Source organism: Mytilus californianus, unplaced genomic scaffold, assembly GCF_021869535.1.
Source record: "Mytilus californianus isolate M0D057914Y unplaced genomic scaffold, xbMytCali1.0.p SCAF_2, whole genome shotgun sequence".
Classification (NCBI taxonomy): Eukaryota; Metazoa; Mollusca; class Bivalvia; order Mytilida; family Mytilidae; genus Mytilus; species Mytilus californianus.
Window position 1 is genome coordinate 128579008 of NW_026262668.1, and position 17385 is coordinate 128596392.

The 17385-nt window shown below is 31.8% G+C and overlaps 1 protein-coding gene across 6 annotated transcripts in view; it reads left to right on the forward strand.

Moving 5' to 3' along the window:
* LOC127730989 (POU domain, class 6, transcription factor 1-like) overlaps nucleotides 1-17385 on the forward strand; it is a 44537-nt gene that overhangs the window by 879 nt on the left and 26273 nt on the right. For 3 of the 6 annotated variants that reach the window (XM_052239688.1, XM_052239692.1, XM_052239693.1), the window contains exons 1-3: nucleotides 11410-11551; nucleotides 12484-12658; nucleotides 16546-16741. In XM_052239688.1, coding sequence (XP_052095648.1) covers nucleotides 12554-12658; nucleotides 16546-16741 — 301 coding nt within the window. In that variant the 5' untranslated portion in view covers nucleotides 11410-11551; nucleotides 12484-12553. Of the gene's footprint in view, nucleotides 1-11409; nucleotides 11552-12483; nucleotides 12659-16545; nucleotides 16742-17385 lie in introns of those variants that run through there. The other 3 variants (XM_052239691.1, XM_052239689.1, XM_052239690.1) reach the window with 1 other exon arrangement.

A 17385-nucleotide genomic window follows, 5' to 3' on the forward strand; every position in this document is an offset into this window, starting at 1 on the left:
TGGGACATTTCAAAAGGTCTTCATGCACTATTCTTGACAATCTGTATGCAATTTTATAATTCCAACAGTGAGACATATACATTATACTAAAAAATGACATAATTTCTATTTTAAATGGGTTAATAATTTTAGCCTAAGTATGATAATTTTAATTCTTTGGTACAATGCTATTAAATATTGTTTTACTGGTTGCTGTAATTTTACTGTTTACATGGTTCATAACCCTGATATTGAAAGGCTTTTTATGAACAGATTTTATAGTACGTTTTTTCTATATACCTAAAAGGGATTTAAAGGGGGAGAGCTGGTAGCTAAAATCTATATATAATCCCAACCACACTCAGGGATTTTACGAGTGTTGTATTTAGTTTAGTTATATCTTTTCTTGTGGGAGTCAAAAAGCGAGACATAGGTATGCTGTTTCCGGCGGCATCAACAATGTATTAGTTTGTGATAAGGTCTAGTTCATGATGAACCACTAGTGGTAGGTCAATGATATTTGGTATGCAGTTGTATTAGCATTGGCACATCTCATTACCATGGAGATAATTTGGGCCCGCCCCCTTAGTCAAGGTCTATTGACTTTGAAACTGTTCATAGTTAACATGCATTAGTTTGTGATTAGGTCAATTTATGGGGAACCACTAGTAGTAGGTCAATGATATTTGGTATGCAGTTGTATAAGCAACGGCATATCTCATTTCCATGGAGATTATTTGGCTCGGTCCCCTTAGTCATGTTCTATAGACTTTGAAAATTTTGCTAAGTTAACATGTATTAGTTTGTGATTAGGTCAGTTCAAGGGAAACCATTAGTTGTAGGCTAATGTTAATTGGTGTTCAGTTGTATAAGCATTAGCACATCTCATTTCCATGGAGAATATTTGGCCCTGCCCCCTCAGTCATGGTCTATTTACTTTGAAACTTTTGCTTAGTTTACATGTATTAGTTTGTGATTAGATCAGTTTAAGATGAACTGCTTATGTTAAGTCAATGATATTTGGTATGCAAATTTATTGGCATTTGCAAGTATCGTTCCCTTGGAGATTATATAGCCCCACCCCTGATCATGGTTCATTGACTGAAACTTTTACATAGTTTACAAGTTAATGTTTGTGTTTAGGTTTGTTTAAAGGGAACAACTTATAATAAGTCAATGGTATTTGGTATGCAGTTGTATAAGCATTGGCACATCTCATTCCATAGAGATTGTTTAGCCATGTACCTTCAGTCATGGTTTATCGACTTTGAATATTTGCATAACTTACATGTTAAAGTATTGCTATTTTAATTTCAACATTTGCATTATCAAAATTACAAAAAGGCGAGAAATATCTCTGTGATAACAGTTTATTTTTTTATATCTAGAGAATTTTGATTTTAGACATATTTGCCAGTCTCTTTCCTAAACTTGGGGGGACTAACAGTTTCTCGTACAATGTACATGCATTTCCATGATATTGGTCTGTTGTAAGACAAAGAAATGACCTGATCTATAAATTTAAAGATTTTTTATAGGAAAAAGACCGTTGTCTAGCAATCTTGCGATCTACATTTTGTACATGTATAGTTCTAGTCCAATATAAAAAAGGAGACGTGGTATGATTGCCAATGAGACAACTGTTCACCACACGGCCTTCAACAATGAGAAAACCCATACTGTATAGTCGGCTTTAAAAGGCCCCAACATGAAAAATATAAAACAAATCAATTGAGAAAACTAATGGCCTCATTTAAAACAAAACAATTTACGAAAAACAAATATAATATATATAAACCAACGACAACAACTATATTCCACAGGCTCCTGACTTGGGACAGGCACATATAGAATGTGGCTGGGTTAGACGTGTTTATAGGCGGCAACCCTCCCTCTAACCTGGGACAGTGGTGTAACAGTAGAATATAAGAACAAACCATAAAAAATCAGTTGAAATGGGCTTAACTATTCAGATCGATATAAAGCAGAAAAACATCTAACAAAAACACAGACTGGACTGGCAGGGTATTTATACATCCCTAAAAACAGTAAAGACACAAAGTGCAGATCTGAGAGTGCTTGCAGTTACTGACAGCTAGTTCAAAGTCAATAACAACTTGCAAAAAAATCATGTATCTTAGACTAAAAGTTCAATCTTCAACATCAACCATTTTATGCTTTATATAATGGCAGGTGATTAAGATTATCTCCCCTTGCAAACTCAATGACTTCTTAATTAATTATTATTCTTTCATAAAGTGCTAAGAAATTTGGGTGTTCATTTATCAGTTAGATTGATTTATTTTCGAGTCTGCGACATTTATTTAATTTGCGATAGCAAGACATAGCAATCCTAGATTCTGTTGTCAGATGTGTCAACATTTAGGTTCAGTTCGTTGGTAAAAGTTTTTTTAGACATCAATAACTTGATGAAACCTTCATGGAATTTTATGAAATTTGGACAGAAGCTTGTTTATGACCAAAAACCAGTATCCAGAGCAAAATTTTGAAAATATTAATTTTCATTTTTCCGTATTACACTGATAAATTGACTTGGTTTTTATATGACCGCAAAAAATTTTGCGGTCATATATTGGTATGACGTTGGCGTCGTCGTCGTCCGAAGACAAATTGGTTTTTGCACTCTAACTTTAGTTTAAGCATGGAAGTAATATTTAAATGGAAAAACAACGACTAATTAACATGTATTAACAGCCTGCAGAGCTCTGTACTAAAGTCATATGATTTTATCCAATTATAGTCTCAGCGGCAATACCCCTTTGGTTACTATCTGTGATACCGCGGTTGTAAAATGGCATCTGGAATTTCTTATCAGTCACGTGATTTTATCGAGTCCGGTAATTATAAAGCACCTGTGTGAAATCCGAGGTTTATTAATAAGAAGGTGGCGCTGTATCATATAAAACCTCTACCTTCGTCGTATGATGTAAAAAACTTGAAAAACGGACGAGAATTGTTCAACCTACAACAGTTTAGCATGGAAAATTGTATTTAATTTAGCATATTTTTGCTTTTTACTGTTTGTTTTAAACTGTTCTAAAAGTATTTTCCGGTTAAAAGCGGATCCCGAGTAAAACAGTTAAATACCGATGAATCGATCAGGTTTCACATGATGTTGAACAAAATAATGTAGACAGATGTAGACATAGAATATTTTACTGTTGAAATGTGCCAAGTTTATCGAGATTTATAAAAATATTTACTTTCAAGTAATTGATTACGTTATTGAAACCGGACAATTAAAATCGGGATCATAAGTTCGTAAACATGTTAAATTTATATCTATTTTAAAAAAGTGTTTACAATTGAATACTAATATTAATGTAGCACGTTACAGCAAAAAGAAAATCAACCATACAAAACGAGCTTGACGCTATCTGTCTAACCGCAAATTTATTTTATATGAATTTGTTTATGTACAAATTAAAGAATAGAAACGTTTAAAATTGTGAATATTTGATTTGCCTGGTATACACGGAAGACTTGGATTATTCGTATTTAATAAAAGGGGGTCGACACATATTTTTTTGTACAATCATCTTCTTAACTTTCAGAAATGGCTTCTTAATTAACTGGTTTTAAGTATTAAAATTGAAAATGATCCACCCTTTTTCTTAAATTCAATATGTGATAACTGTCGGCCTAAACTATTAAGATCGAAAAAGACAAATAGGAAAAATAGACTAAAATCAACATTGAATGACCGACTCTATTCGGTAGCGTACAGCAGCGGAATGTAACGAGTGAACTATTCGGGTTACTTCGTACGTACATACGACAACAACTGGTCTATTCGTAATTTTCCGGGAACATGAAAAAGACCGAAAAGTGTCAGTGATTTGATCTATCACGTGCCGAGAGTCAATTACCATGCCATATATTAAACCAATTAACGAGTTATCGAAAGATGGGCGGTAACGCAGATGAAACCTTTGAAGTGACGACGTTGTTATTCCTTTCAATATTACTTCCATGGTTTAAGTGAATGGATCTCTATGAAATTTTACCATAAGGTTCAATACCACAAAAGGAAGGTGGGGATTGATTTTGGGGATTATGGTACCAACAGTTAAGGAATTAGGGGCCAAAAATAAGCATTTTTGTAACTTCCAGACATAACTTGTTTGTTAGTGTATGGATCTCTCTGACATTGTACCACAAGGTTCCATATCACAAAGGGAATGCTGGGATTAATTTTGGGGGTAATTGCTTCCAAATTTTAGGAGTTAGGGCCAAAAAGGGTAAAAAAACGAGCATTTTTCTAGTTTCATGACAATTACTTGTGTGTAAGTGTATGGATCTTTATGAAATTGTACTACAAGGTTCCATATCTCAAAGGGAAAGCTGGAATTGAGTTTGGGGGTTATTGCCCAAAACGTTTAGGAAAAAGGGGCCAAAAATAAGCATTTTTCTAGTTTCCAGACAATAACTTGTGTTCAAATGTATGTATCTCTCTGAAATTGTACTGCAAGGTACCATACCACAAAGGGAAGGCTGGGATTGATTTTGGGGGTAATTGCCTAAAAATTTTAGGAATTAGGGCCAAAAAGGGTAAAAAAACGAGCATTTTTCTAGTTTCATGACAATTACTTGTGTGTAAGTGTATGGATCTTTATGAAATTGTACTACAAGGTTCCATATCTCAAAGGGAAAGCTGGAATTGAGTTTGGGGGTTATTGCCCAAAACGTTTAGGAAAAAGGGGCCAAAAATAAGCATTTTTCTAGTTTCCAGACAATAACTTGTGTTCAAATGTATGTATCTCTCTGAAATTGTACTGCAAGGTACCATACCACAAAGGGAAGGCTGGGATTGATTTTGGGGGTAATTGCCTCAAAATTTTAGGAATTAGGGACCAAAAAGGGGCAAAAAAACAAGCATTTTTCTAGTTTCAGGACAATAACTTGTGTGTAAGTGTATGGATCTTTATGAAATTGTACTACAAGGTTCCATATCACAAAGGGAAAGCTGGGTTTGAGTTTGGGGGTAATTGCCCTAAACGTTTAGGAATTTGGGGCCAAAAAACAAGCATTTTTCTAGTTTCCAGACAATTACTTGTGTTCAAGTGTATGAATCTCTCTGAAATTGTACTGCAAGGGACCATACCACAAAGGGAAGGCTGGGATTGAGTTTGGGGATGATGAATCATAAGGGGGTTCAACAAATTTGGGGGGGGGGATTTTTTTTTCATTTTTTTTCTTTAAAATTTTCCATTTTAAATTGGTTATTTCTGATTTATATATAAAAGCAAATAATAATGATATGGTTTGAATAGGTAAATTAAAAATTTTTAAGTTCTTAGACCACTTTCATTCTGTGTGAGAAACCTATGCTGTGTCAAATATTTAATTACAATCCAAATTCAGTGCTGTATCAAGCTTGAATGTTGTGTCCATACTTGCCCCAACTGTTCAGGGTTCGACCTCTGCGGTCGTATCAAGCTGTGCCCCAGCGGAGCACTTTATTAAGTTTTTGGACAATATCCTTAAAGTGCTTAGAGCAGTTTTCATTAAACTTTGGTGACTGATTTATATCTATTAAGGTAACCTCCATTTAGTTTTTTTTATAAATTTCTGATATAACATTGAGAAGTTATTGTTTGTCTATAGTCTGACAACAGATTTACTAAGTATTGCACAACAGCAAGAAATCTTTAATTGAATATGAATTCAATTCATATAACCAATTTCAAGTTCTTTGACTACATTTATTCAGAAACCTATAATATGTTCAGGGTTGGACCTCTGCGGGCGTATCCAGCTGTGCTCAGCGAAGCAGTTTATTTAAAGAGTTATGTCCCTTGAAAATATTGATTATATGGAACATTGCAATGTAATCGCTCTCATGTGTTCAATTCTTGCCAGAATTTTATGAAACTCATATTATAGATTTATATCAGCAATGTCTTAAATTTGACACTTTTGAAAATCAGTTCCGATCAATTATTTTTAAGAGTTATGCCTCTTAGAAACATTAATTATATGGAAAATTGCATCGTTAGCGCTCTCATGTGTACAATCCTTGCCAGATTTTTATCAAACTGCTATCAAAAATTTATATCAGCAATATCTTGGACGAGTTTGAAAATCAGTGCCAATCAATTATTTTTAAAAGAGTTATGCTCCTTGGAAATATTGATTATATGGAAAATTGCAATATTAGCGCTCTCATGTGTACAATTCTTGCCAGAATTTTATGAAACTTGTATCATAGGTTTATATCAACAATGTCTTTGACACTTTCAGAAATAAGTGCTGATCAAATATTTTTTACAAGTTATTCCTTGGAAAAATTAATTATAACAGAAATCGCATTGCATTTGCTCTGAAGCCTTCATTTCTTTGGATATTAATGAAAAGTCTTATAGAACAAAAAAAGTGATTTTTTTAGTTATTGCCCTTGTACCATGGATAGATAAAATATGTGCAATGCAGGGGACATTGAAACTCTGTTCTTTTATTAAATTTGAAGTGTCATTTGGTGTCTTGTGGAGAGTTGTCTCATCATTCCCATCGTCAATCATATCACATCTTCTTATTTTTATATACCGGTAATAAATAAACTTAGTTTTTGATTTTTTCTTTGTACAAAATTCAAACTATTATTATTATTTTGGGTTATTTTTCCACAGTAAAAGGGAAAAAAAATTTCATTGATTTTTATAGCCCAATCATGAAGCATTGAATTACAAAAAGTAAAATGTAAAAAGGGGTACTTTTCTAATGAAAATAAGGAAAAGCGGTATCATTGCCAATGAGACAACTATCCACCAAGAGTCCAAATGACACCCAGTCCTCACTAAGGATTTTTGAAGGTGAGTCCAGGGATCCATCATTTTTGGCCATGGCGAGTCCAACATTGTGAAGATGAAATATTATTGTTATATAATTTATTATTTCAGTATCCATGACAAAATAGAACAAGGAAATGACACTAAATTTATATTATTTAAAAAAAAAAATTTATAAAATGATGATATATATGTGCTCAGTTGATTCAAAATTTTACACTCTTGATGCATCTTTAGACTCACCAGTTTTGAAAATTATGAGTCCTGACAGATTTTCATGAGTCCAGGACTCATTGTTTTTATTGATAAAAAATATAGTTTCCCTTGCTTGATTTTTTGGAATGAAACCGGTCTAGATGAAAAATATTGGGGTGGGAAAGAATTCTACTGGTATTTGAGTTTACCTTGTGGGTAAATTGAATCTTGTATAGATGGAAGATATAGAGAAGGGAAAAAACCTTTCTATTTTCAGTTTGAAAGGTCAAGACTGAAATTATAGAATTGTTCTTGAACCAGGGTGATGTTTAGAATTCTTTAAAATATTGGCTTCAAGATGAAATCTCTGTAAAAGCTCTTAAGTTTGATGGAAAACTACATTGTACATGTTAATTCCATACATTTTACAGAATATTTGCATATATATCCCTGTAGTAAAAGTTTTTCATTTCTTAGCTATTTTTCCATACTTTGAGTTTGAAACTTATTTTCAAGTAAACTTCAAAAATTGTGGAGTGTGCTTCAATATTTTAATGGTTTTTTTCTTCTTCAAATTTTAAGGTTTACTAATTATAATGGCTAATACATATCACTGTGACATCAGATATAAAAGTTTCCCTTTAAAATTGCAAAGTTATATTTTTTGTATTGTTAATGTTAAGTTTCTAACTATTTTTGTCCTGCATCAAGAATTTTTTTTAAAATCTCAGCAGGATATGATAATTTTAAACTTCCTTGTAATTCTTGGAGTTCAAATTATAATTTTCTTCCATGGAATCTTTGCTCAATATCTTGCATATGAAAAAATTGTGCCCAAGGAAAGCAAAATAACCAGAAAAATACATGTGTCATGACATAGTTATATTTTGTTTCATTTATGAATAAATTTGGTTTGATAACTTAAACAAATGCATGTATGCAAGACCAGATGATGATCTCAAATTTTTCCTACACTTAATAATTTTGTTATGTTTAATATAAATCAATGATGGATTATTATTATTCCTACTGAATTAACAGTTCTTTGTCAATATACAGCTGTAGGAGTTGTACCCTGTATACATCATGTATAGTAAAAGGGTGTAGTAAACTTATAAATATAACAATCAATTAATAAAGCATATGACAATTTATATTGAATCATTTTATAATGTTAAAGTCTCATAGAATATGTTAATACATTAATGAAAATATCTATTTGGCACTGAATCAACATATATTAGATGTAATGAGATATTTTGATTAACCATTGGTGGGCACAGTGTTATATTGGGAGAAAATCAATTTTGTCAATCTCTACATTAGAATTCTTGATACAACTCATTGCTTCTAAGAGTATAAAAATTCTGCATAATGGGGAAATTGGATTGTTATAATCAATAATGGAGGGTGCCCTGGGGAACATTTAGATAGTAAACAAATTATGCAGAAATCAATATGATGTTCTGAAAAGAAAGGTTGTTATTTGTCTCCCAGACATTAGTTAGATATTTAGTGGTGTATAAAGGCAAAATTTGTTTTGGCTTTTTTTTAAAAAGTTTTTCTGATTTTTGTATATTTAAGAAATTGGGATAAAATTTAAAAGCTGAATTGATATGGAATAATACTTTTGCATTTGTATGATATTTTTAAGATATCAGGATAAATTAATTATCACAAAGAGATTTTATGCTGCCTCTGTTAATGCAGAAGGCCACTAAAAGAAATTGTCTGTTTCTTACCACAGTCCAGGTCATTGTTGGTATTAAGAGTAGACCAGTAGACAGACACGTTTTATTTTTCTTGTTTAAAGATCATGAAAAAGGCTATACTTGAAACCAGAAAGTTTGTCAATCTGCTATTATTCCCGATGAGCATGGTGAGACTTGATTTTAAAGTGTTTGAAAGCAACATATGGTCTGAAATTTAGACAATGAGTTTTTGGTTATTGTGTGTGTTGGGGAATGGATATGCTGTGGACTAGTGGTCTAAAAAGGTCACCTTCAGTGATCACTTCCATATCAGTATTGAGGGTTGTGAGGTTGAATGCTGCTCGTGGTAAGGTGCATTTGATTCTGATCTTAACTGACTAGGGTTGCCAGTTTGAATACTAAAGTTTAGGGTACTCTGGGAACTCAGCCTTCCTCCTCAATCAGCCTGAAAGTGCCTTTAAACACCAACAATCAATCAATCATTTTGACTGTTGTGTAATCATTATTGTAGTGCCAATTAGAAGGAGGAAACATTTGTTGTTGTTTTTTTCATTTGAAGTATTTTAAACCCAGGATATTCATCAGAACAAAACCATGTAACCTTCAGATAATTGCTGCACCAATTATATTTTCTGGAAATATGAACATAATAAAATAGGCTACCTTAGCAGATAAAGCATTTAAAATGTATTTGGTCTGTGAGAGGCTTTTTTTCTAAGCGAGGGGTATCCTGTAGCCTCACTGTAAAATACACTTATATAACTTCCATTGTTGTCATTATAACAATTTGATTGTCTCTGCTAAATTAATTATAAACATTTCTAAACTCCAGGCAATTTATAGCTTGACATTTTAGAAGCTTTGCTATGGTTGGAAATTCTGTTTTAAATTCATTTAAACTCTTTTAAACTTGGGCAATAGTAATGGTTTTTAGACCCTGTTTAATTGTTTAATCTTGTATCATTCAAGTTTTAGGAAGACGTCTAGAAGTTTTCTGTGATGTTTAAAAGCATGTGTGCTCACTTGTATACCTTTTTCTAAGACATTCTGAAGATGTATTTTTCTTATATCATGTATATGATGTTAAAATCAAGGATGTTGAGAATTTAAGTCTTATTTTCATGTTCTGTAAGTTGATAAGGTTACTTAGTTATTTCAGACAGTAATGGTTAAGTTAAAACAACGGCTAATATAGTTCTCAATAAAAAGAGATATTAAGCATCAGATATCAGTAACTAGTAGGTTTAGTGGGAAAGTTTATGATTCAACTATTCAAAAGGATAGAATATATGTGTTCCTTCTTTTACTCTGAGTGCCAAAAGAAACACAAATCCTAAATTCCAAGCCCCTCTGTTTTGTCTCCTTTTGATTTACAATACAAAAATGTTCTTTCATACATTCTCAAATATATGGTTATATGTTACTTCAACAATGGTTTCACATGGAATTTTTCAGCAATGGACATTTGAGCTAAATGGCAGGACATTTTAGCGATAAAAAAAGATGTTTGAGTGCCAATGTATAGGACATTTGAGTGCCGGAATTTTAGGACATTTGAACGAAAAAAAATCAACAATGATGAAGGAGTATTTCTTCCGTTTGCCAGATATTATCTGTTACCCCTGCTCACCACAGGGAGAAAGAATTAGGAATTTGAGCAGGATGTTAATAAAATGTGGAGTTTATAACGCACACAGTTCAAAACATCTCTTAATTGTTAAAAAAACAAAGCACTGTCATAAAACTTAAAACTCGCCAATGGCATTATTTACAAGTTAGTTTCAGGCTTGAAATTTATATCCTAGGCTGCTAACATAAAAAACCCTCGTTATTTCCTGCTGGCAGTGCCACGAATGCAAGTCCAGGATATTCTGTACCTTCTCCTTGTCTGTTCCGCTCTGAGGTGCATCAATATTCACTGAATTTTGATGTTAGTCACAGATTGTAATTTGACAAAGGTGTCAAGGAAAGTATAAATTAATGGGTGACTGTGATGAAATTGCTCATTATAGTCTAGGCCAGTCCATTGTTTGTATGTTTTGGCATAGATGGAACTGCAGATCAGAGATAAGGGGGAAACAACGATTCGTTTGTGATGTAAGTTTCAGTCAAGTTATCGGAAAAGTCTTTACAAGGCTTGTCGATAGGTAAAACGGTCATGAAATCCTCGACAAAACAGTCTGCTACTTCCTCTGGATCTAAGAAAGCTATCACAAACAGTCCTTTCAACTATTTACTGATATCTGAATCTACCTCTTTGTATTGTTGACTTAATCCAACTTTCTGAATTACTCAGGAGTAAAATCAAATAAAATATTGCGCTCAAATGTCCTATTTGAAAATCCAGATACGGTTAAAATATTCCAGCGCTTAAATGTCCTATGATGTCCGTGCTCAAATGACCCTATGTGCATTTTTCATTTTCTCTCAAATGTCCTATGCCCAATTTTTTTAAGTTGAGAAACTTGTGATTATAGTCCTATAGGGGTCAAAGTAAAAACTCCATATTTTCATCCAAATGTGATAACTGGACGAAGTACAAAGGATAGATTGCTTTTTGATAGCCTTTGCTATAGGGATTCATTATGATGGAAATTTGCCATCATACAAGTAAGTGTAAATTTTAATTTTTATGTTAAAAATGTAGAATTTGTTATTGGTAAAATCCAAAAATTGAAAAGCTCTGTAAATTGCTGGAAATTTTTTGTAGGTATTTCATAAGAAGTCTTCAAATCTCAGAAAGATACACATGTAAATAAGAGCTGTCTGTTTGAATTTTTCTTGACGGGAAATACATGTAGGGGTTGCAATTCTACTGGCACTCAATAGATTGTCCTTCCGTGTGATTGTATCCAGGTATATATTCTAAATTGTTTTTTGTAACCATCAGGACAGAGGGAAAAACTTGTACTTTATTTGGCCTTAGATATGCTACTTCATGATTATATTATTTATAATAAAAATGAAAGAAAAATATTTTTTGGGGTTTGAAAAAAGGAAATTAAGTAACCAGGTGTATTTAAACAAATGGTTTTATGCAGTCAGGATATACACAATTTTTAAAACTTTTATGCATAGTACATATAAATTTAATTCCCACTTCAACATTTCTAAAATTGTTAAAGAAAGCAGAAATTTCGATTCTCTTGATTCTTTTATTTGACCTCTTTCTCATGTTCATGACTAACACATTACTTGAACAAATGTAGAATTGAAAAAATTAATGCATCTAAACTTGGAATAAAATAATGATATTGATCATGAAATTGATTTTCCTGAAATCTTCATTGTAAATCAGTCATGCTTTTGAAGTTCTGAATCTAATTAGTGACAGAGTTCTTATTGATTATTCCATGAAATAAAAAAAACAACATCAGCATTAGCAATACATTTTATGTCAATAATTAGAAACGAGGTATAGCCTCACTTAATTCTGATTGGTTGATATCCTAGTAATATTTGATTGCAATGTCTTGAGGATTGGTTCGGGATTCTTATTCCGAGCTTATTTGGATATGATGATTATATCCAGGTATTATAATGAGGAGTCTTACTACAATCAAATATTCACATTGTCAATGTATAGAATTAATAATTAGTCTTCTCGGCAGGTGCTTAGCATGATTTATTAATAATTAAAGAATTTACTTAAATCTCTAATCAATGCTCAAATAGAAACTTTTATAATTAAAAACTTGACTTTTCCCCCTTCTGGGTCCTGTGTCAATCATTTCTGCATCCATGTCTCTCATTTTCTACGAAGTTCAGGAATTTTGTTGTTTTTTCAGAGGACGGATTGCGACAGGTTTGGATTACCAATTATAAACCATCAAAGTGGCGCCCGTCGGAATAGACCCCATGGACATGGATGGGGACTCCAGTGATGAGGTGACATCTGAAGCCCTCAATGGAGAAACCAAGCCTGATGTCGCCAAACTTGCACAGTCCGCCATTATTAAGCAAGTAAGTGATACATTCCTGTGCTTGTGTAGGCAGGCTTCCATATTGAATGCAAGTCAACAGGTGGAAGTCTTGCATATGTTTAAACAGGTGGTAGAAATGATAATAATAAATGAGCACTCATTAGCAAATCTATGTTAATGGTATGAAAATTTTAAAGAAATGGACAAGAGTTAGAAATTTCTAAAAAAAATTCCTGGAAACAATCAATACAATATTAGAGACTGAATTCAATATGGCAGATGATATTTTTTGTAGTTGTTTAAGTTTCATGTATATATATTTTCAGTTTTGACATATTTAATGGAAATGTTGATGAAATCTGGGTATATTATCTTAATAAAGGGTGGATATATTATTAATATTGCATGGGTATATTATGAAAGTTAAGGGCTGGCAGATTTCAATTAGACATTTACAATTCTACTCGCTTATGGGATGGAGGGTAAAAGGATGAGAAATCAAATGTATAATTTTCAAGGTAAAACTACTTAATTATTTAAAGGAAATAAACTTTTATCCTACAATAGATCTAATTATCAAAATGTGTAAATATAGTATTTGATGTTTAATATATATTACAGTTATGTTTCCAAATATCAAAGAATGACACATCACAAAAATCAATATTCATTTAACTAGATTGGGTTGATTGTGCAGTTTGATTGAAAATTTATTGATGAATTGTCTTTTGCAGAATATTATTGAATTGACTTGACTAAGTGTTGTCATGGGTATTTCTAAAATGTGTACATTCAATGTTACATTAACTGTTTGAAATGAACATCAAAAATTTATTTTATTGAATTGAAAATAGCTTTCATGCAAAAAATTCTATAGAGAAACTAGGTATGAAATAACATTTATATCATTGGTTTGTTCGTTGACTTGTTAGTCATCATCAAGGATGATGGTTAAAAATTAGTTAGGACAGATCATTTCAAATTGGCTGGGAGAACTTATTTATTTTAAATTCATAGAAAGGTTTTTATGTACCATATAGTAAATATAAATGGAGGAGAAATATACTATGATAGATAAAATCAAAAGACCTTTATTTCTAACGAAGCAAGAATCTTGCAAACCAAAAAAAAGAAAGAAAAGAAATTGGGGCAAACTTCAAATTTTTTATTGCCAAAATATTTTTTTTTTTAAACTGCCAAAATTAAAAAGATTCAAAATTACTAGTGCAACAACAACAGTGTTGTAAAAATACGTCATGGAAGTTCTTTCTTAAGAATTTTTCAATTTTTACACCCCAGTATAAAAATGAGTTAACTTCTTAGAAATAATAAATTCTTAATCTTGCTGTAGTCAGGGGTGTATGGAATTTTACACTAATTTCCTTTTTATATGAAAAAAAACCCCAACCTTTTTAAATGGTGAAACATAAAGAGTTTACTAATATTCTTTATATATAAACACACTATATATTTGGAATAACAAATATTCAAATTTTATTGGTATTTGTTTCAACTGTACGAAGTTTAATCAAGGAAAAAAGTCTTAAGTATTTCTAACCACCTGAAAGTAGGTTTGAACACAGCTTCATTCGATAAAAAATCAACTGGTAGATTTATAATCCTCTACCAGAAAGAAGTAAGAAACCTGAAAAAAAATATCATTACTGGTACACTTATAACTTTTTCATTTATACACAGTATTGAATGTTCTATAGAAATCAGTCTGCTTGTATTATGTACTTTTGGCTAATCCATTTTGCAGTTGCAGCAAATTTAATTTGTTCAATGAAAAGATATAATGTAAAGGTTTTATACACAAACTTCTGATTATTTCCCTTTGCTGGAAATAAATGTTTTCCTGTAAAAAAAAATATAATCCCCGCAAATTTATACACAAGCCATAAAATTATTGTTTTGCCAGGTAAAAAAACTGACGTCAGTAAAATTAAAGTCCCAGAACGTAAAAGGATGCATAACCAAGAAGAGTGTATGGAAAAAACATTAAAGTTTTCCTCAGTTCATAATGGACTTTGGATCTATCTTTGGTTAAGATTTGGTCCAGTAAATCCTTTATCTATTGCATTACAGTTACTATGACTTATTATCGTTTGCAATGTTTATTTTGGAGAAGTTATTGATGTATTTGTAATATTTTGACATTGCTCCAAGTCCATAAATGTACATTTATAAATTTTAAGCTGTAGATTGTAAATTTAATTTGTGTAATGAGTCTGTTGACTAAAAAAAAAAAGCATCAACTTTACTGGACGAACGAAAAAAGATCTGTGAGTATTAATGGAAGTTGATGATGGATGGATGTATACATTCATCATCAACTTCCATTAATAGCTCACAGATCTTCTTTTTTCGTTCTGCAAAGTTGATGCTTTTTTTGTCGACAAAACACTTTATCAACAGACTCATGACACAAATTAAATTACTGGCCAGCATTGTGCTCTAATTATATCAATTTCATACCAAATCAAACCTATAGATGCAGTTTAAGGTTTTTAATTTCTTTTAAGTAAGAATCACAAAAGAAATCAATAGACAGACTTCCAAAGCCTGTTTTACTGGTCTAAATGCACATTAATTCTTGAATAAAGTGATTTAGGTTCAAATAAAAAAATCTTATTTCACATAGTAAATTTATGTTTTGTTATGTGCAAGCCATTCTTTATTGCTTCATAGACCAATAAAATAGTACCAATTAACTAGATTCAGGCAGATGGAATTTTACATAAAATGAATGAAATTCTGTTATTTCTTTTACCAGATTGCCCTAACTGCTTTTGAAGACAAATAGGAATTTGCTTTCATCCAATAGCCCAAGATTTATATTCATTACTGTTTTCATCAAGTTAATGTGAAAAGGAAATTGAGTTTTGTGTCCATTGTAAAAAAGCTGAAGTATTGATCCTACCAAATCTATAATTCTTCTAAGGCAGTAAATTAAAGCTCTCTAATAAGATAAGAAACTGTTGTTTGACAAGAGAAATATTGATTATTCCATGACATTATGTCTCTGTTACCCAAGACTTTCTTTGTAGATTTACATTTTATAGATAGTTAAGAGATTTCTGCTCAAGAAAATTTTGACAATATTGAATTTCTAAAGTGTTTTGGATTTGATTACACGTAAAGGTCCTGTTTAGAGGGATATAATGAAATGCTAAAAAAATGTGCTGCCATCACTTCTAATCATCAGCTAAAAATGTGAGTTATTTCCCCTTTAGGTTGCACTTTGTAAAAACAGTTGTTTCACAAACCACACCTCTTTTGGGGAGATATATAATATTCATAGATATTTTGTTTTGTTTACCTTCTGGTTCCCAGATATGATCTCTATGTTTCATCTCATAGAGACACAACTTGGGAATTTTACCAGTATAAATACACATGGATAGAGGCCAAATTGCATTCTGAGGAAGACCCAACGTGAAGGGAGGGGTAGTACAGAATTTTAGCATGATTTTAAACTCTTAGAAGTTCGAGGCATATAAATGTTGAAAATATGAGCATCTAGTCTGTTGGTCCATCCAAAAATGTCATGGAATTTTTTTTTTACGTTATCAATTAATTGTACTAGTACCAAAAAAGAAAATGAAAGTCAAGGTGTAAAAGATATAATTTTTAAACATTTGAGAAAAAATTAAGATAGTTATTTATAAGTATCTTTACTATCTTATGTTTATAAAAGTAACTGAATAAAACTCACTTTGTGCTAAGGACAGAAAGATCATTCTAAAATTATGTAGAGAAATCACTATAAAAGTATGAAGTGATTGGTGTATTTAGATGTTACATTTTGTTAAATGTATAATGGAAACAAGCTGTACAAAAAAGGTCTTGTAATGATTAAAGTTACCTACCCTTAAAATGTCCAGTCTGTATCACAGAACTACACATATTCTTATTTATTTTCAGGATGTTATGCTCTCAGCAACCAGTACACAGTCGCCATTGGCAACTGTTTCATCAGTTTTCACCATGCCAACCATTTCAATGCCTACAGTATCCATGGCAACCAGTGCCCTTGGAGGGTTAACAGATCACTTATTTATGTCCCATCTTCCATCAGCAACAGACTCACCATCCCATGGTGATGGCAAATCAGATAATGGTAATTTGAAAATGCAATGTTCAAGTACATGAAGTACTAACATCAATTATGATGATTTTAAAGAGTGTCACCATTTTGCTCTGTATGTAATATGTTTTTATTGTAGATATTATTTTTTTCATACATTTATGTATATATATCAAAGTTTGATAATAAAAACAAATGATTGATTTCAGAAAATCATCCATAGAAATAGTGTTGGGAATTGGTGTGACCATTACATTTGGTTGATCAGAGTAATTGGATAGCATAATCCAATTTGAATTTCAATTATAATGGGTTTTTAAGTTAGATGCAAATAATATAGGAATTTAGTTTCACTTTTCCTTACATAATTCTTGTGGATGTCATATTATAGTATACTAGTAGAATAACCCAAACAAACAGATCCATAAATACAGTGTACTGTACATCAAAAATGTGTGTACATCAAGGCTTCCAAAACGGTCATATATGCCGGACATTTGTATAATGTCCGGTAAAAGTCCGGCTGGGCAAAGCATGAAACGGTCATCTACTTTTTAGTTTTCAAGGCTTTAAGAGACGGTCATTTTAACATAATTCGCGATCTTTTTGACCCACCGTTTTGCCTTTAACAGCCACACATTTCCGGTCATAAAAGTGACATGATCATTAAGTACTAT